Here is a 17,695-nt window from a genome sequence, read left to right as displayed (position 1 = left end):
CTAAATTGCCATTTTATGTTGAAGCCTTGGAGACTAGTTACTTTGGGGAGCGACGCACTCTTTGCACAAAGAAAAGAGCGCTAATGAGCTACTGTTGTTTATTTTTCTATAATATAATTGATTGGGTTCAGTAAATAATGTAGCATCTGTTGTTATACTGTGTGGGGAAATGTCAAAACAGAAAGATAGTAAGCAGGTGGTTGAGAATGGAGAGGGAGAAAATTAAAATAGAATCTATTTAAAATATAATCTCATAGTAGATGAGCAAAAATGAACTCAAGTTCTATGTATAAATATTTATACTGAGATATAATTTGCTCAGAGGTTCGTGTGTAAGAAGTAGACTGTTTGAAAGCCTTCCTAATCTTGCTTCTGCCCAGTCCTTTCTCTTTAATGTAATCATCCTCCATCAGTTTCTGTTACTAAATGACCTTGGGGAGGTGTTCAAAAGCACAAATAGTAACTGTGTATCTTGAAAGTTCCTTGAAAATCAGGGTAAATCCATGCCTGACTGCCTCTTCAGTTTGGAAAATTGTCTTTTGGGCGGATTTTGGGGGAGGCAGTGTGATCATGCTGCTGCTTCCATTCATTTATATTCTCATTGACTGCTGCCTCAAGTGAGGTGATGCTGTAACACGGCTGCTTTCTAAGTATGATCTAATTTTTAACAGATGCCAATGCCTGTCCATGAGTACCAACAGCGCTCAGTACCCTCGAAAATCAAGCCCACCTCCTTCAGCAGTCTAATATTAGGCATCGATTTTTTTAAAAAAACTTCTGATCAAAGTATTAGTGTTGCAGTAGCTCCCGGAGGCAGACGACAGAGAACGCAGACTTGGCTCCTGCCCTTAAAATCTTGACATCAGCAGTATACGCAACGTTAGCAGGAAGGCGGTCATACACATTTTCAGACGTGTAACGTCATTGCAATTCTGGGGCTGATTTCATGCAAGTGGTTGCAGAAAATGTGCGCACCTGTGCTTGGAACCATCCTCCTGCAAATAGTGATAATAATTGCTTGCTTTAAATCTTAAAGCTCCCATTTCTGTCTCCCCAGTTTTCTTCTTTGACCGCTCCTACTTTTATATGTACTCTATGTATCTAGTATACCTTCATGATATTTTTAATTATGTCTTTTAACAGTGTTTTAGTTTGTTTATAGTAAATCTCCTGCATATGTTTCCTTTTACTCTGAACTGCCACTAAGGGTCTTGTCTTTGCTGCAAATGGTCAATTATTCTGTGCAAGAGGAAGGCAATTTGATAAGTGCATTTAAAGAAATACTTTTACTGCCTTTTAATTTATACCCTTTAAGGAAGCAATTGGCCACTTGACAATTATTCTCTCATTCAAATTTTTTCCAAGGCTTTCTGCCAAATGATTAAATTACTTATCCCCGTCGTGCATTAACTGTAGACCTAATAATATGTGTTATAAAGAAGGATTTATTTTAATTAGTTGTCTGGTGAGCTGTTATTAAGGAATGAATAAAAATGATTTTGTCATTGAGATATAAAGCACAGCTATGGCTCTGGAGCACTGTGGCACGTCTTGAAGTTCTAGAAGAAATAAGAAGAAAAGCTTTCTGTCCTTTTCTTCTGTTGCTAGCATTGCAACCTAAATGGTTATTTTTCCTTCCTCAGGCTATCAGGCTCTCTCTTGAGCAATCTTTGCCTCCTGAACCGAAAGAGGAGAGCACCGAGTCCGTCAGTAAACTGCGTATTCGGACACCCAGCGGAGAATTCTTTGAGCGACGTTTCCTGGCCAGCAGCAAGCTGCAGGTTGTCTTTGACTTTGTAGCTTCCAAGGGATATCCTTGGGAGGAGTACAAGCTGCTGGGCACCTTTCCAAGGAGAGATGTGAGTAAATGTACCTTTCAGGAATAAATACCACTACTTCTTACTCCTGTATGCTAGATGACCAGTATGTTATAGCGTAGAAGGTAAAAGATATGCCTGAATACGTCAGAGTGCTGCCAAGCTCTGTGGCTGTAAGCAAGCCAGGTGCTAACCTACCAGTGCTATCATATGTTACATACAAAATTGCGTTGCAAAATCTGTTTCCAGTGACATTGTCAAAAACCTTCTGTTTCTGAAACAAACAAGTTGTGGACCATATTCAATGAAATCTGCCCAAATATGCTGAGCCAGCATTGCTCACGTCCTGTTTTGAAGGGAGCTGCATCAATATTAGTACGCTGTTTGGGTCTGTTACGGGCTTGTAGTTCTGATGTTTCTGGTTTTGCCGTCTCGATGCAATTTTATGTCATGAGCAAGGAAGGCTCAGTGTCAGATAGTATACAGTTATGAGCTACTCAGTGCATTCTAATAAATTATTCATCCACCTGTTACATAATACCAGTAAATAATCATTTGTTATCTCCTACCTCAAAATTCTAATGATATACCTGCTGTGACCGATTTTCAAAATCAATACTGCTTGCTGCTTACAAAAGCCGCTTAAATTCTGTTGATTTATCAACAGATATTTATGTGCTGGTTACTAAATGTCTTTGAAAATATACCTATATGTTTTCTGCTCTATTATAAATTAACTTTCATTTCTTATTTAGCCATTGTTACAGCAAAGGCAAAAGTCAGTGGGTCCAACTGGGCAGCAATTACCTGGGGCCCTGCATAAAAGGCGAAGGTAACGGGCACTACAGAGATGACAGTACAGAGCCAAGCAGTGATGGGTGAAATTCAGCAGCTTTTTGGCTGTACTGCCTCAGTACTGCAAACGTGTGGGGGCAGCTCTGGATCAGCCGGGGTTTTGTTTGCTGGGGGCATCTCCAGGTGACTGGTTAAGCCATTTTTCATTGAAGGAGCTCAGTAACTTGGGTGCTTTTCCATTTTGTTTCCCGTCACTACTCCTGAAGGAAGTTCACTAGGAATAAGGCTCTGATTAGCATGTCTACAGTTCTGTTTTGTAACAGATACCTCTTGCTTTATCGTCTTATTTGTAAGTACTCCAAAGGGTCGCCAGTGCTCCAAAGGAGAAGAAAATAATGTCCTTAGCAAGCATACAGCCTTGAGAGTGGATGTGATTTCTGACCAATTTTTGGCATAACTCTGTGTAGTGCTTACTGCTTTTCTTCCACCTTGTCTTATATTGAGAATCCTCATCAGTCAGACTGAAAAGCAGCATTTAAGGAATCTCATTAATCACTAATTAACTTTACTCCTTAAGCGTGTAATATCATTTCCAGTGGAACCAAAGACTAGAAGTCATCTATGTTTCTAGGATTACTGATCGTTCAGTTTACTTGACAGATGAAAAACAATCTTTTACACTCCAAACAATGTTTTTTGTGTATTTTAAATATTCTGGAAGTCATACCTCCCTACCTGTAACATATTTATGTCTTAGTACGTATTTAATTTTAAAAAACCTACAAGTATATTACTCTAACTTTTTACATTTGTTTTGCACTTTAGACTGGCTGTGTCTGTGCCTAATCACATCATCATTATTATTAATTTTAGTCCTCTGTAACAAACTCAGAAATTGATCAGACAACTCACATAAGAACAAATTAAAAAAGGAGTAGAAAAGAAAAAAGACGACTAAATTAGAACAGGCTGCTATTTTCAGTACATTTGTGAAACTGCCAGGGAGAAAATGCTGAGACAAAGAAAGGAGAAATTAGTGGTAGGATACAGAGCTGTTGGTCTGTTGCGTGGGAAGCAAAGACCCTGTCATCTTTTTTCTATGATTCCAACCTAATAATGCCATGTATGAGGAGTCACATAAATGATTCATGCCATTGACTCGGTGGCCGTGTATGAATCCGGTTGCCGTTGTGACCACCAGAGCTACAACAGACAAAAAATAATCCCCAGGGGTTTGCTAACCATTGAGAACTATAAATGACATCTGCCCTGTTCCCTGGGTTTGGAAAGTTGGAGTGTGCAACTCCATAGACAGACTTAAAAAAAAAAAAAAAAAAAAAAACGTCGTCATTGATGGATGCCTTGGAAGTATGGTAAAAGTATATATTCATTGCCTTGGGCTTCGTGGTATACATAGTCTCTTAAAAATACACTGTAAGTTGTCAAGGCCCTTCTGCTATATGATGTGTATCACAAACATCCATTGAAGTCTGTGCAACAAGAACAGAGCAGTTGGGATGCTTGTGCTCCAGAAAGTATAGCATTTAAAATGTCTGTTTGTATTTAAACTACACGTAACATTTTTTTTTTAATCTGTTTGAAAGTATCAGAATTACTTTGCTGGAGTTTTTGCTGCAATAAGATGAAAACATGTCTTCTCAAGTTAGTATTTTTTCTTCTAACCTAATCTGTATTACAATAACATACACACCCCCAAAAGTGTTTCTGTCTTATTGAAACGAGGGGATTATCTTCAACCAAATCAGCATTTTCTTGTTATAAACTTGTTAGAGCATTCTTACCTGCTTTTCAGCACCATCAGTCCTGATACAGTGTTGCTGAAGTATTTTTACTTCTTTGGTAAATAAAAATTCATTAGTTCTTAGTTCTATGTTCCAGTTGCTTACACAGATATCCTTAGCTAACTTAAAGTTGGTATCATAACCCTACTGTAAATACAAACTTCTACACACGAGTAAATACACAGATTAACCTTTTCTAGACACTACTTGTAGATTTTAAAGCAGCAGTGACATTCCAAAGCAGTTAAGCACATGCAGTGACTTGTTATTGGGTCTTTGTCACCGACTGTGTTGTTCTTTCTACTAGCGCTGAAATTAGATATTAACCACCTCCTCTCTCAGTACCTTAACCAAGGCAGCACTACGTACCGTACCGACAAGTGTGTATCACACGGGTGAACCTGGGTCAGCAGGTAACTTGTACCTCTAACTTTGAAAACGTTTGGCAAGCACATCTTTCGGAGTGAAAAGCTGTATTATAAGTTCTTTGCATTATTCTTAAATGCACCTGCAAAGGCTTTACGGAAGCAAATGTGTGCGCTATTTAAATGTATGTGCTGATTTTAGAATTATAGTTCCTTTTCTTCCAAGAATTGCTCTACTCTGCAAAATGCATTTAACTATAACAAAACCAGCTTACCCTAAGCATATTAGCATGCTCAGCCAACCTTCTCATTCGGTATTTCTTCTAAGTCCCTTTCTCTTAAAAGCCTTCCCGAACACTAATTTCAGTAGTCCTCTCAGTCTGCCAGCTGCCAGATCCACCTTCTCCCAGTACCCTGGAGACTTCCCGGACGATCAGTTCCTCACGTCCTGCTGTGGTGGAGATCTGCAGAAGTCTTCCTAAAACTCTTTAACATCTTACGGACTGGGCATTTCACCACACTTCAGGCAAGAAGCTGAAGGTGTACCACGTCTAGCTGAAACTACAGGAGGAACGTGCAGAACAAACTTACCCAAACTGGGCTTCAGCCACCCTACTAGGGTTAATGATACGTTTGTGAATGCTTTACGGTATCTGTCAGAAAAGGAGGTCCTGGCATGCTCTTCTCTTTTGAAAGACTGTTTTTGAAGGAGTGAATTTATTAATTTCTTCTGAAAAATCAAAATTGCAATCTACGATTTCTTCTGCTCATTTCTCCTTAAGGTGGAATACATCAGTTATGTGTTTGAGAGTATGCCTTTTGCAGACATGGTATTAGAGACTTAAGCTCTTTATTTACTGTATCTGGAAGCCCTGGTAAGCCAAGACTTCTACAGTATTTCACATTTTATTTTTCTGAGCCACAGCTTAGGATCAGGTGGCAGTTAAGTCACTTAAGGTTATTTAAATGCATCTAAAATGTTGCTTAATAATTCAGAACCAGTTTGCTCTGTTTAGAGTATTAAGATTTTTTAAATCCTTTTAATTAACCAATTTCAACAGCAGTTTAAATAAACAGAAACAAAAAATCTGTCTCCCTTGAAAGGGCAGAAAATAAATTTAACTCAAATTGCATGTCAATTTGAATTAGGTACGATCAGGATTTCAGTAAATTTAGGGCCAGACAATTCTCAATATTATATGGGAGTACAGAGTAAGATATTCCTCCAAACCCAAATGTGATCGTTCATTCCTGTGCTCTGGCAGGAGTAATCCTCTTTGATGCCAACAGTGGTGAAAATAATGCCACGGGATAGTAAGTTTAGCTGCAGCACCCAGCACACACAGTCATCTGAGCAGGTAACTATCCTCTGATGTTCTTGGAAAGGTAATGTTAGAGCATGATCCCTCTATTGCTATGCCAGGTAGTTTGGCAATTTTGTATATCAGTTCTAGAAGCCATTCTTTGTAAGGATTATTCTGCATTTCACCCAGTGCAAACTACTTCCTTCAAATAACCTACTTTTAAACTCATTAGGTGGTGTTTAAACTCTTTACATAACTCTTTCATGAACTATTTGTCCAAGACCATCTCTGGCTTTTAACATTCTTTCCCCTAATCATCATCGTGATAGAAAGATGGAAGAAAGATGTTATCGTGCGAAAGGATTCATGCAGTGTCATGGGTATAACCAATAGCGCTTTTAGGAACTTCACATAAATCAGGAAAGTAGCTTGAATATCTGTCTCATGGCAAAGGAGGATTTCAGGTGAATGAAATATTTTTCTGGTATGTTCAAAAAATTTGAGAATGTTTTTGGTAAGTTCAGGGAAAATTTAACATGTGATCCATGTAATTTTCCCAGTCATTTCAGTTACTGGTATTTATATTTCGTACTACATAAAATAGTACTCATCTGTTTTAATTCACATAATTTAAAATTTTTCAGGTCAATATAGATCTGATGGCGGCATGTGTTTATCAGCTCTGAGCTAGTTTACACAAGGCCACAGCCACCTACAAAGGCAGACGTCCCTCCTCTTGTCATTTACAACTGTCCTTAAGTCAACACTGCCTGCCCTTGCCTTCCCTCTCTTTTCAGGATATGTTGTTATTTTATTTATTCAAGCAGTTATGTTTAGTTTAGTTAAGACACTGAGAAGTTGCCTAAGCAAATTGGCATACAAGACTAGCATATTCCCATGCCTCTTTTAGAAGCATGATTTCTGATCGTTCTTCCTGATGACTTGTAACAGTAGAACAATTGGACTGATGAGCCTCGAGCCAAGAGGAATGGACCACGTATCACTGCAGCCAGAACGCTGAAGCATTTGCGACCCCTAGGTTTTATTGCTTTTAACAAGTTCGTTGCTGACAAAGAATAGTATCACAGTCTTTCGGCCAGCACCTACAAAGGGAATAGGTGATATTCTTGCCCTACTGAAGTCAATGGCAGTACTTTAGAGAATATGGAGTAGACTTTGCTTCTTGAAATGTGATGTTTACTTTTGTGGAAATATAATTTCCATATAGGTAGTCAAAAATTCTCTAAGTATTACAGAAAGATTTTTCATAATGTTTTCTTCCAAGGGAGACAGACTTGATCTGTCTTTTCAGACCTGGTGTCTTTGCGTAAGTAACTATGATATCCAAAGAGAAAGATTAAAGCCCTTCATGTATCAAGTCACTGAAAGGAGATGGAAGAAATGTCTTCCTCATCCTGTAGATGTAAGCTTATTCTAACAAGAAGTAGAATTACATTCTATAGGTCAATATAGTTTCTGATCTCTTAGAACAACTCCATTTGAATCCAGGGAATGTTTAACCAATTTCAGGAAATAGGAGTGCATTTCAGATGAGCTATTTTACTTAAGACTCACTAAAGTAAGCAAGCATTCACCGCAACGCTGAATACTCAATGCGGTACGTGAACTCTCAGTTGAGTCATCCTCATTAGTTAACCCAATGACTAATGCCAACCATGTGATTAATATATTCCACCCAAGCACATCCCTCTGACCAAAAGTGTTCTTTTATTCGGCACTGCCTCATTTTACAAAACGTTTATTTCAGGGGAGGCGCGTTATTGTTCACAGGAAGATGCCTTAGCTAAGCCGCAGAGCTTTGCTGTTGCATATGGCATTATCCAATGTAAACTGGGCGTAAGATATTTTGTACTTTTTCCCCAGAATTTATGCTTAATATCAATTTTGTGTGTTTTTTTTTCCCCTCGTAAGAAGAAAATGTAATGATAAAATACCCATAAAGAGCCTTTGTAATAGTATGATACTAGGAATGCTGTGTCTGGTTACCAGAAAATTTAATGATCTCCTGCTGTTTTGGTAATTGCATAAGTAATACATCAGACTAAATCACCAAAGCAGTGTTAGGCGCGCTTTTTATTCTATTTACCTATCTACCAATCACAATGTTATACTGTAGATATCATTGTGGTATTTGAACATCTTAATCCTTTGAACTTGTGGTAAAAATCCTTTTGGATTGTTTTTCCATGCAGTTATAATTAAGTGCACATGAATCCAATCCTGGGTCATTCTCCTGCGAGTGACTGTGTTCACATCCATTCCCCTTTGGGATGTATGCAAAGCAAAGTTCTTGCAGTTCATTTGGAGCACTAAATGTATTTATATGTTTTCAAACTTCCCGAAGATGTGGCTGTTTGCTTCCTTTCAGCTCCGCATCAATACCCACGGTGAAAGCTATAGTATTTCTGGGGACATGATCTTTTGTCTCTGTAGGTAGCACATTTAAAAATAATTAAATACATGAATAATTGTTAGTTCGGTATAAGCATACTGGCAGCAGTGCCCACAAGTAAGCGGCTGTTTTGCTCCTTGGCACGGCAGAAGGGATGCTTAACATACAAATGCTCTCATCTGGAAATGCCAGCACTTAAACCTTTCCTCTACTCAGCAAGAAAACTGAGAGTAAATAGTGTGAAGGAGCAGGTGATGGGGCTCTTCTGCCCGCAGGTCCTTTGTCAGGAAAAGACACGTTCCAGGGTATTCTGTCGGTTTCTCTTCTTCCAAGAAACCACACAAAGAATTCCTAAATAGATCAACGATTTCAAACCAGAAAGAAGGAAGGGAGGAAAGCAGAAAAGCTGAGGAGAGCTTTATAGCACCTTCCTCTTCCCTCAAAACTGAAGTCCTCCAGTCTCGGCGTCGTTGGCACCGTGGAGACCAGCATCGTCTTGTTCAGAACCTGCAGATAACTCCTCTGACCGACACTAACTTCGACTTCTTGCTGTCAGTGTGTAAGGCAACTTGTGTAATACTTTAACGCCATCAATACCACATCCACAAAAGTCATATTATTGAAAGAGCTCTAATTAATTGAAATAGTGTTCTGTTTTCACTTCTCCTGGCAAAATGAAAAAGTGTATTTGTTATTTGGGCATTGAAAACGAGCTGTTTGAAAGGCTAGAGGAAGATGCAGCCTTTTTGTAGTGATTTTTCAGTGAGATTAATTCTTAGAAATAAACACAAAACAGATATTCAGTCATGTTAGTAATTGGATGTATTTTGGCCATATTTTGCGGGAGTACTGACCGCTAAACAAAATTTCTGATCTTGGGCTAAAAAGAAGCACAGAACTAGCCCAGAGCTGCCCAAGTGGAACTGCTCTACACAGCATTTCCTAACGTCTTTTATTGGAAGGCAGATAAACTCTACTTATATATTTATTCTACAACCCACTGTTAAAAAGTCACAGGATTTGGGGGAAAATCTGATATTTTGTAAACATAATTAATCCCTGGGATTGTATTTAGTTTTGGTGCGAGAAGTGTTTGTGGTTTTTTAAGCTTTGTTCCACAAACATGAGGTATATTTCCCAATTTAAAAAAGGAAATTTTCATGTAGAATCATGAATTCATAATGTTGGACTTTTAAAAAGCACCAGATAGTCCAGGTGTCACTATACAAATATAGCAACACTGGGTTGGGGCTTATCCTTATTGCTTATGCTGCCCTGCCATCATACTTAGTATTTTATAAAACAGAGGAGAACACAGTTGCTATCTTAATTTACTGTCTAAAAAGACAAGTAATGCAAGTCAGGTTTATAAGCCTTCACTGATTAAAATCTATGCAGCAGGTTCCGTTCTGCTATACATTATGTTAAGTCAATGAAAATTTACACTATGTAAAGATTGGTGGCATCTCGGGTATCTCAGAGAGCTGCACAGCTTTTCTGAGAAAGTGGAAAGCGTGCTCAAAGTAGAGGATATAAGATCACAATTTTGTGTTTTATCAACATCTGTTACTTTGCTTAGTAAATGTATTTTTTAAATGTGCTTAATCTAAAATACTGTTTTGAGAAAATCTCTTTGGAGAAATAAGATAATAAGAGCGTGACGTGTCTGGATTAAAAGCTTTGTACTTAGAACGAGACTAGAAGTCTTTTACTATGACATATTTTTCCTTATTTGTGACGGCCTTCTTCAATTCAGATGTAAATTATCTCCCAGTTTATTCAACTAAACCAGATCTAATTGCATATATTTCTATAAAGTAGCCCTACTTTTGTTTGTTGCTCAAGTTGAGCATATTATCCGTATAACCCACAGATACTTCAATAGGTAGAAGGGATTCACTGTATTTGTTTGTGTGTCATTCTGAAAATATAGTTTTTTAAACAGATCTGGTACTTCACCAGGTGTGCCTTTAAGTAATTTCTATTGCATTTATACTTTAGGAGGATTAGGAAAGAGAGTAAAAGAACTCTTTGTCCGTTAGATTCATTAAATGTATTCATGCGTGTGTAAGTGGTATAGAGGCTGTGCTACTCAGGAATCAGATCCTTGTCCTAGGGTGTAGAGAAAGGTGAAGGGTGTGATATTTACTGCTTGTGTAAGTGTCATAATAATTGTGTATTCGATTCTTTACTTTTAAATGACCTTCCTGGGCATTAAGCCATTTTTTTTATTTATCTTTTCCCCGCGGAGTTAGGGAGGGTAAGGAACCACACCTTTGAAATCGTAAAAGTACAGCTGTTCAGGGTGTGAATGTGTAATAGAACAGATAGGTCAGCAAAGGTGAAGATAGAAATAACACCAAAATTGTTCTAGAAGGAAGAAGACTTTGCTACAAAAATGCATTAAAATGTTGTTTAAACTAGTATTAATTTTCATTATTGGGTCATTAAAAAACCCAAGGAATTTATTCCGAGTGAAATGTAAGTAGCTACTACATTCTTACAGAAGAATTACAAGAGTTAACATCACTATCTTTTGGTTTTGCACATCTTACATCATTCAGACTTCAGAGTGCTGCAGAAGTACTTCAAACCAAGTAGCTAGTGCTCAGTTGAAATAATTACCACAGAATTCATTTAAACAAATACCTGTTAAAATAATAAATTTCCTGAGCACCAAACCAACGTCAGTTGTATAACGAAGCTCTTTACATTAAAAGGTGAAGTCTTGGCTCCAGTGCACCAAAGCGTAAGGTCCTGTAAAAGTGTATCCATGGTTGGAAGAAAAATACTGTTTTACCGACTTACAGCTATTTCAGTGCAAGTGAAACATTTCATAGCTCAATGGCAAGATCTCACACTGATAGAAATAAGGTCTGGTTCCCACCCTCTGGTCATGTTGCTAGAAAGAGTCTTCCCTGAAGAGAGGGGAGTGTTAGAGGTTGCATAGAAAGTCATTTGCCTGAAGATGCAAACTCCCAGGGCGCTATTTGCTTTGGCGTTGGGACAGCCCTGAATGCGCATGCATGCTATTCTGCAGGATTCTGTGAGCTTGAATATTAGTAATTTTGCTGTCACTTGAGTTACGCTCTCTTAGCATCTGAACATTGTGTCCTTCCTCTGCCACCCTCCTCACTATGTAAATTTGAAACAGCTTGGAGCCTCTTTTTAAGGGGCTTTACTTTACGTTTCATTATAAAGTACTTACCTTAGCAAAACCACAAAATATATTTTAAAAATACATTCATCTCATCAGCTGGTATCACCATGTGATGTGTGGGTGGACTCTTAGAATGCACGCATGTGACTGGTAGAAAGTCAGATACAGACTTGAAAATATAGAGAAATACTATGCTTTTTGCATTTGTTTAGCAAATGCTGAATGCTTAATTTGGTGAATTTTGCAACCTTAATCAAGAAAACATTGATTTCACCACATGTGTACCTATGTAATCTCATTGAGTTCAACAGGATCAAATCAGATTCAGTATATAAACACATGCGTAAATGATTTCCTGTGTAATTGCCAACAATATACAAAAATCTTTAAATAATAAAGATTTATTGTAGGGGGGTTGGGCAATGTAACTTACATAATGCACAGAGCTGTTTTGAAAAGAGCGCCATGCAATGACATCGGAGCAAATGATTGTCAGCACTGAAGTAGACTCCAGAATTTATCCTAATGGTAATGAAACAACGTACACAGATTTAAATATGAAGGTATTTTAATACTTTGCATTATGAAATAATCCATGTAAATTTATTTAAGTAAATAAAATTCATTAAAACACTACATCAGACGCACCTTTGCGGGCTACAGCTCTCCCAGGGTCCTTTGATCTCTATTATATATCATTCTTTGGTTTCTAATTCTGTTTTAAAATACTGTAAGTTACAAAGCATCTTAGGTCTTATATTTCATATATTTGCAAGAGAAACCATTTCTTTTGGTAGGAGGTGTGTTCACTAATAAGGCTTCTATTCTTCACAGTGAACAACATATTTACAAACCACAAATAACAAAGTAGAAGCTGCAGAAGGGTTATGGTGTGATAATTAAGTACAATGGCGACCCATATGAACAGAAAATGCCAAGGACCTAAAACAAAGCAACAACAGCTTTGTTTGTTGACAGATGTAGGAGCCATATTGTTAGTTAATTGGGTAATGCTGTAAACATTTGCAAACTCTGCTGTCCCTCAGTGAATTAAGCAGCACACGGAAATTATGGTGAAAAGCTGCCCCGTCCTTTTGCTGCAGGTACTCCACAATGCTTTTAGCTACCTTCTAAGCATGAAGACATTGAGGAAGGGACATCGTGCCTTGTTATTATTTAAGGCACTTGAAGTTTGCAAACCTTAGGATACGTATCTTGCATTACACTCAAGTGAGTAATAGGTTTCCATATGGTTACAGTCTGGAAGATTGTGTTCATTGCCTAGGCTTGCTTTTCAGATTTTTTTTTCCCCAAATATAGAAGAGACTTGTTCTGCCTTTCCTAGCTTTTCTTGCAAAAAAAGGTTGTGGGATTTGAAAATAGAGAAGTCTAATTAGCTACTGGCTTGAACTGAAAAGAAGGAAAATTGCTTCGCAGGTGCACAATACCTCATGTGCTGTGAATTGCAGAGACCCCTATTTACCTCGCTTTCTGTGCCTATGTGCAATAACGGACTGTAGCAGAATACCAAAACATTAGAAAATGCAACAAGATACTTAATTAGCATACTTCTGTAATCACAAACTTAAATGCACTACTTTGGCTGTTTTTTACATAACAGGTTTGCTTTCTAAGATAATAACCTTTCAATAATTTAAGCAGCATCTGTGCAGGAATGCATAATTGGACTGTAGATAATAGGAATCTAAAATTGAGTCTGGTTTTTATAAATTATTTTTCTCTTCAGACATTTAGCAATAGCTCACCATGGTACATGAAGTTTAAGAAAATATGTTCCTGCTTTGGGAATCAAAATAATGCATCTGTTCATGTTTTTTAATTCTGGGTTTTTTTTTAAATTCTGTTGCAGTCAGAGAGGTGAAATTACATTAATTTCAATGGACTTAGGAAGTGATAAGCTTTTAATATTTGTTTAAATAATGAATTTTCTGTAATTATCCAATAAAACAATAGAAATACAAATATATTTTAAGTTTCCCTGATTTGGGGGGGGGGGGGGGGGGGGGAGAGGAGCAATACTGTTTTTGTTAATTGGTAACAGGATTAGGAAGTTATGCTTTTAAGAAAAAAATCCATTTAGCGTTTCTTATTAATTCATAGTATTTGGTGTGCTTGACACTTAATGTCTTCAAAAAATAATTTTAGAAAGCAGTGGCATGATATAATCATAGATAAAACAAATTTAACTTTGGAAAAAATGTTTATTGGTATGCATTTGCATTTATACCTATAGCGTAAGACTAATAATCTATTATTCACAAGCAAATTTCTGATAACTAGTGTGCTCACACAGCAAAATAAACTAAAACAGAATTACCAGGGAAAATAAGTTTAAAAATGGAAGTGAAATATTTCAGAAGATGGTAAGATTAAAAGAAATAATGTTCATCTTTCTATATGAAGCTTTGCAGTAGTCTTCTGAAGAATGTCACAGCGTTGGCATGTAAACCTGAATGTCTGAAGAACATTAGGACCCTTGTCATTATTTTGTCTATATAAATAATTATATTATGTAATATTTACAATTAAATTTTCTTTTCATAGAAGAGATTTATCCTATAGGCAGTAGTCTAGCTTCTGAATAGAATCCTCAACACAGAAGTTTCTTGCTGACTATAAACTGAGAATTGCTCATGTGCCTTAAGTGAAGGTCGGTAATGGGATAGTCAGGACGTTGAGCGGCTTGCAGGGTTTGGTGCTGAGATCCAAATGCTGAAGAATGTTGGCAATAATGGTGCAGATAGTGCCTGTATGTTCTGTTTTCCAAACTGCATGGCATTTAACTCTCACTGGAATTCTCCTGTATGCCCACCTGCACAAGTGATTGCCTAAATACCTTTACAAATCCAACGAGGAGTCAGGATGCCAGGGAACAATCCTCTAATACAAATGTACACATGTAAGTGTCTACGTAAGTGATAGATAGACACGTAGTACTTATAATGCATATATATATATATATATATATACACACATGCATAATAAGTATACACTTCAATAGCTGGGTTGAGATGCAGTTTCACCATACAGTGAGCTGATGTAGCAACTCACTCCCAATGAAAGGAGGAGGGCCCTGCTTCCTCCCTTCTACTTACTGCTTAGTGCTTTCGCTACTTACCTTGCACTGGATTTGCTGTTGACTGGACTTGTGTGTTCACCAGTTAAACTCACTAGCATGACAGAAAAATAACCAAAGAAAAGAGGACAGTTTTCTCCCAGCCTAGGTTCGTTTAGGTGGCTGATAAGCATCAAAGTGAGTGAAAGTTAGGTGCTTCAGCATGTGACTTGGAGCAAGAAAGTGAGTAGGAAAATAAAGGCAGAGTAAGTTTCCCCTTTCAATGGGGAGATCATGTTGGATTGGCTATGCTGCTTGCACCATCAGTTTGATTGAAATTGTAGGATACTTATCTGGGACTACAGTGTTATTTTTCATTTTAACTCATGTGTTCTGGTAATTCTTCCAAAAGATCTTAACTTTGACAAAAACAGACATGTTCACGCATTGGTGTATGGTAGAAAAGCAGACCTTGGAATTAATGTCGTGGATTCTGTTTATTATTATTCTGTTTATTTTTATTACAAAATAATAATAACAACAACAACAACAACACAAAAAATACAATATATATTTCTTAATCTGCATCCTGGGAATTCATACTCACACCTTCAGTTATCACTGACAGAGGGACTCCAAAATCTCCCCAGTGAAAATCTGCCCCGTGAAGATAAACAGTTCAAAAAAGTCTACTTACACATATCTTCTTGTTCTTATCTTTACAGGTGACCCAGCTGGATCCAAATAAATCATTACTGGAGGTAAAACTGTATCCTCAAGAAACCCTTTTCCTAGAGGCAAAAGAATAGATCAAACAAGATTGTAGGACTAATCATCCTTTGACAAGCCAGAGGCACAGCATCGAAAGGAAGACTTCTATCAACGCCACCTTGTACTATCATCCAACTCAATGTCACAACTTTGCCTCTTGCAAGAATCCTGAAAAATCAAAAAAACATAGCTACTTAAAGTTTCACATACATGAGTATATGTTTCCAACCTCATTTAAATGAGCAGAGGATAAAATTCTGCTATGAACACTGAACATTATGACTCTGTTGCTCACTTATCATCCAGCTTTTGTTATAATTAATGCACTGTTAAAATGTGAGTGATTGTTAAGTAGAATTTTTACTCCTCAAATGCCCCCTTTTCACCAAGAAATCTTGGACATTTCTGCCTGTACTTTTGACACTAGAATGCTGTATATTTGATATCTCGCTGAGCCAGTGCTCTCATATATGCATTTTATTTCTGTGTTTGAATTTCTACTTTGTCAACTAATTTAAAAAGGCAGAAAAAACTAACGGGACATTCTCAGCCATGGAAATTTAACAGTATTATAGCAGAAAGCATATAATTTTTGTTAGTACTTTCTGACTTCTTTGATAAGATGTAAGGTTTTGTTTGAAGAATATAGTTTGACATATATGCGAGATATTTATTTACTGGTTCTGCTTTGGGTCTCAGTTCTGGTTCAGTTTAGGAAGTATTTTCCATTACATTGCAGTGTGTGAAACTGCTTATTGCATGATGTGAATATTTAAATAACATTAGAAATGGCCAGTACCAGAAACCTGGTATCTTGCCAACACTTCAGGAATCAGCTGATATTGAATATCAGCTGTTAAAAACCTTTCAAATACCAGATACAAAAGTTCTTTATTTCTCATTATGAAAGAAAGGGCAGTTCCCATTTTAGCAGTTTTCCTTCATTCTGGCACTTGTTTGTATCCTATTACTCTGCTGTTTTAAAGCACCTTGTTTGTTTCATCAAACAATGACTATCTTAAGAGGTGGTGTAATAAGAAATCTGCCTTATTATTGCACACTTTGGACATTTTAACAATAGGTTACTGATCCCGTCTCAAATTAAAGAAATCCTACTTCTCTTGTCTGAAATGTATGCACCAACGACCTGCTATCTGATGTGGAAAAATCTGGTACTTTAAATTTCTCAACCGTAGAATGAGCATACCGAGTCTAAGATCATAACATACACTTGATGACAAACCTGCATCAAAACTGGTTTGGTTAATTTTTTTGCCTTTTTTTTTTAATCTCTGGGCTTACAGGATAGTGCACAACAGCACTACAGAATCATCATCTGCTGATCAAACTTGTTTTTTAAAGCCTGGCACATTGTTTTCCACATATGTTTATATGTAATTCATAGTGTTTATCGTAGCAAGATGAGTTCTGATTTGAAAATTTTATACTAAGCAAAAACCAATTGCACACATCTTTTAGTCTTTCTTTTTTCTTTGGAAGGATGGTGATAGAAAATTAAATGTATGCCTATTATTAGGGTGTTAGTGAAGCCGATATATCGTTACCTTTACCAAAAACGCAAATTTCTGAGCGGGGAAAGCCTTATTCTACCTTTTGTAATTCTGTAATTAGCGAGTGCTACATCAGACACTTTTAGAAATGCAGTATCTACAACAAACAAAAGGTTTGGAAGTGTAAGCAAATTCTAATCATTTGCAGTTCCCAAATAAAAGAATTCATAGCCAATAGAAAGATAAATGTATGTGTAATGGAAAGCTGGATGCAGACGCTTCATTCTGAACTTTTGTTTTCTTACCAAAAAAAATCCACTGTGTTTATTAAATAAGAAATTAACATAGGTTGCAAATTGGGGTGATGCTGTTTCTACAAACAATCACAGTAACACATACAGCAGGATTTTAAAGTGATGCATATCTTTTTTTTCAGATTAGCTCTTCCTTCTAAGCTGGTTATTGAGGAAAAGAATTGCTGAAATACTGCTACACAAAGCAAAGTGAACTTTCAGCTAACTTGTTTATATTAATCTGTTCTGTTTAACTTTTGTTTGCTCTCATCAGGCTGTTTCCTCTCACTCAAGTTTATTTCTGTATTTTGACTATATATTCTTTACTTTGATACTAGTTTCATAAAGTTATTAAATGTGGCTTGAATATTTGTTGAACTTGTTGAAG

The 17,695-nt window shown here is 37.0% G+C and overlaps 1 protein-coding gene across 1 annotated transcript in view; it reads left to right on the top strand.

Annotated features, from left to right (window-relative positions):
• Nucleotides 1–17,362, top strand: part of FAF1 (Fas associated factor 1) — a 179,193-nt gene extending 161,831 nt beyond the window's left edge. The window contains exons 18-19 of the mRNA XM_075508737.1: nt 1,644–1,859; nt 15,458–17,362. Of these exons, the coding sequence (XP_075364852.1) occupies nt 1,644–1,859; nt 15,458–15,541 (300 nt within the window). The 3' untranslated portion in view covers nt 15,542–17,362. The remainder of the gene's footprint in view (nt 1–1,643; nt 1,860–15,457) is intronic.
• The last annotated feature ends 333 nt before the right edge of the window (nt 17,363–17,695 follow it).

Source organism: Mycteria americana, chromosome 7 (assembly GCF_035582795.1).
Source record: "Mycteria americana isolate JAX WOST 10 ecotype Jacksonville Zoo and Gardens chromosome 7, USCA_MyAme_1.0, whole genome shotgun sequence".
Classification (NCBI taxonomy): domain Eukaryota; kingdom Metazoa; phylum Chordata; class Aves; order Ciconiiformes; family Ciconiidae; genus Mycteria; species Mycteria americana.
Note: the sequence above shows the minus strand (reverse complement) of the source record. Positions and strands in the feature narration are given on the sequence as shown.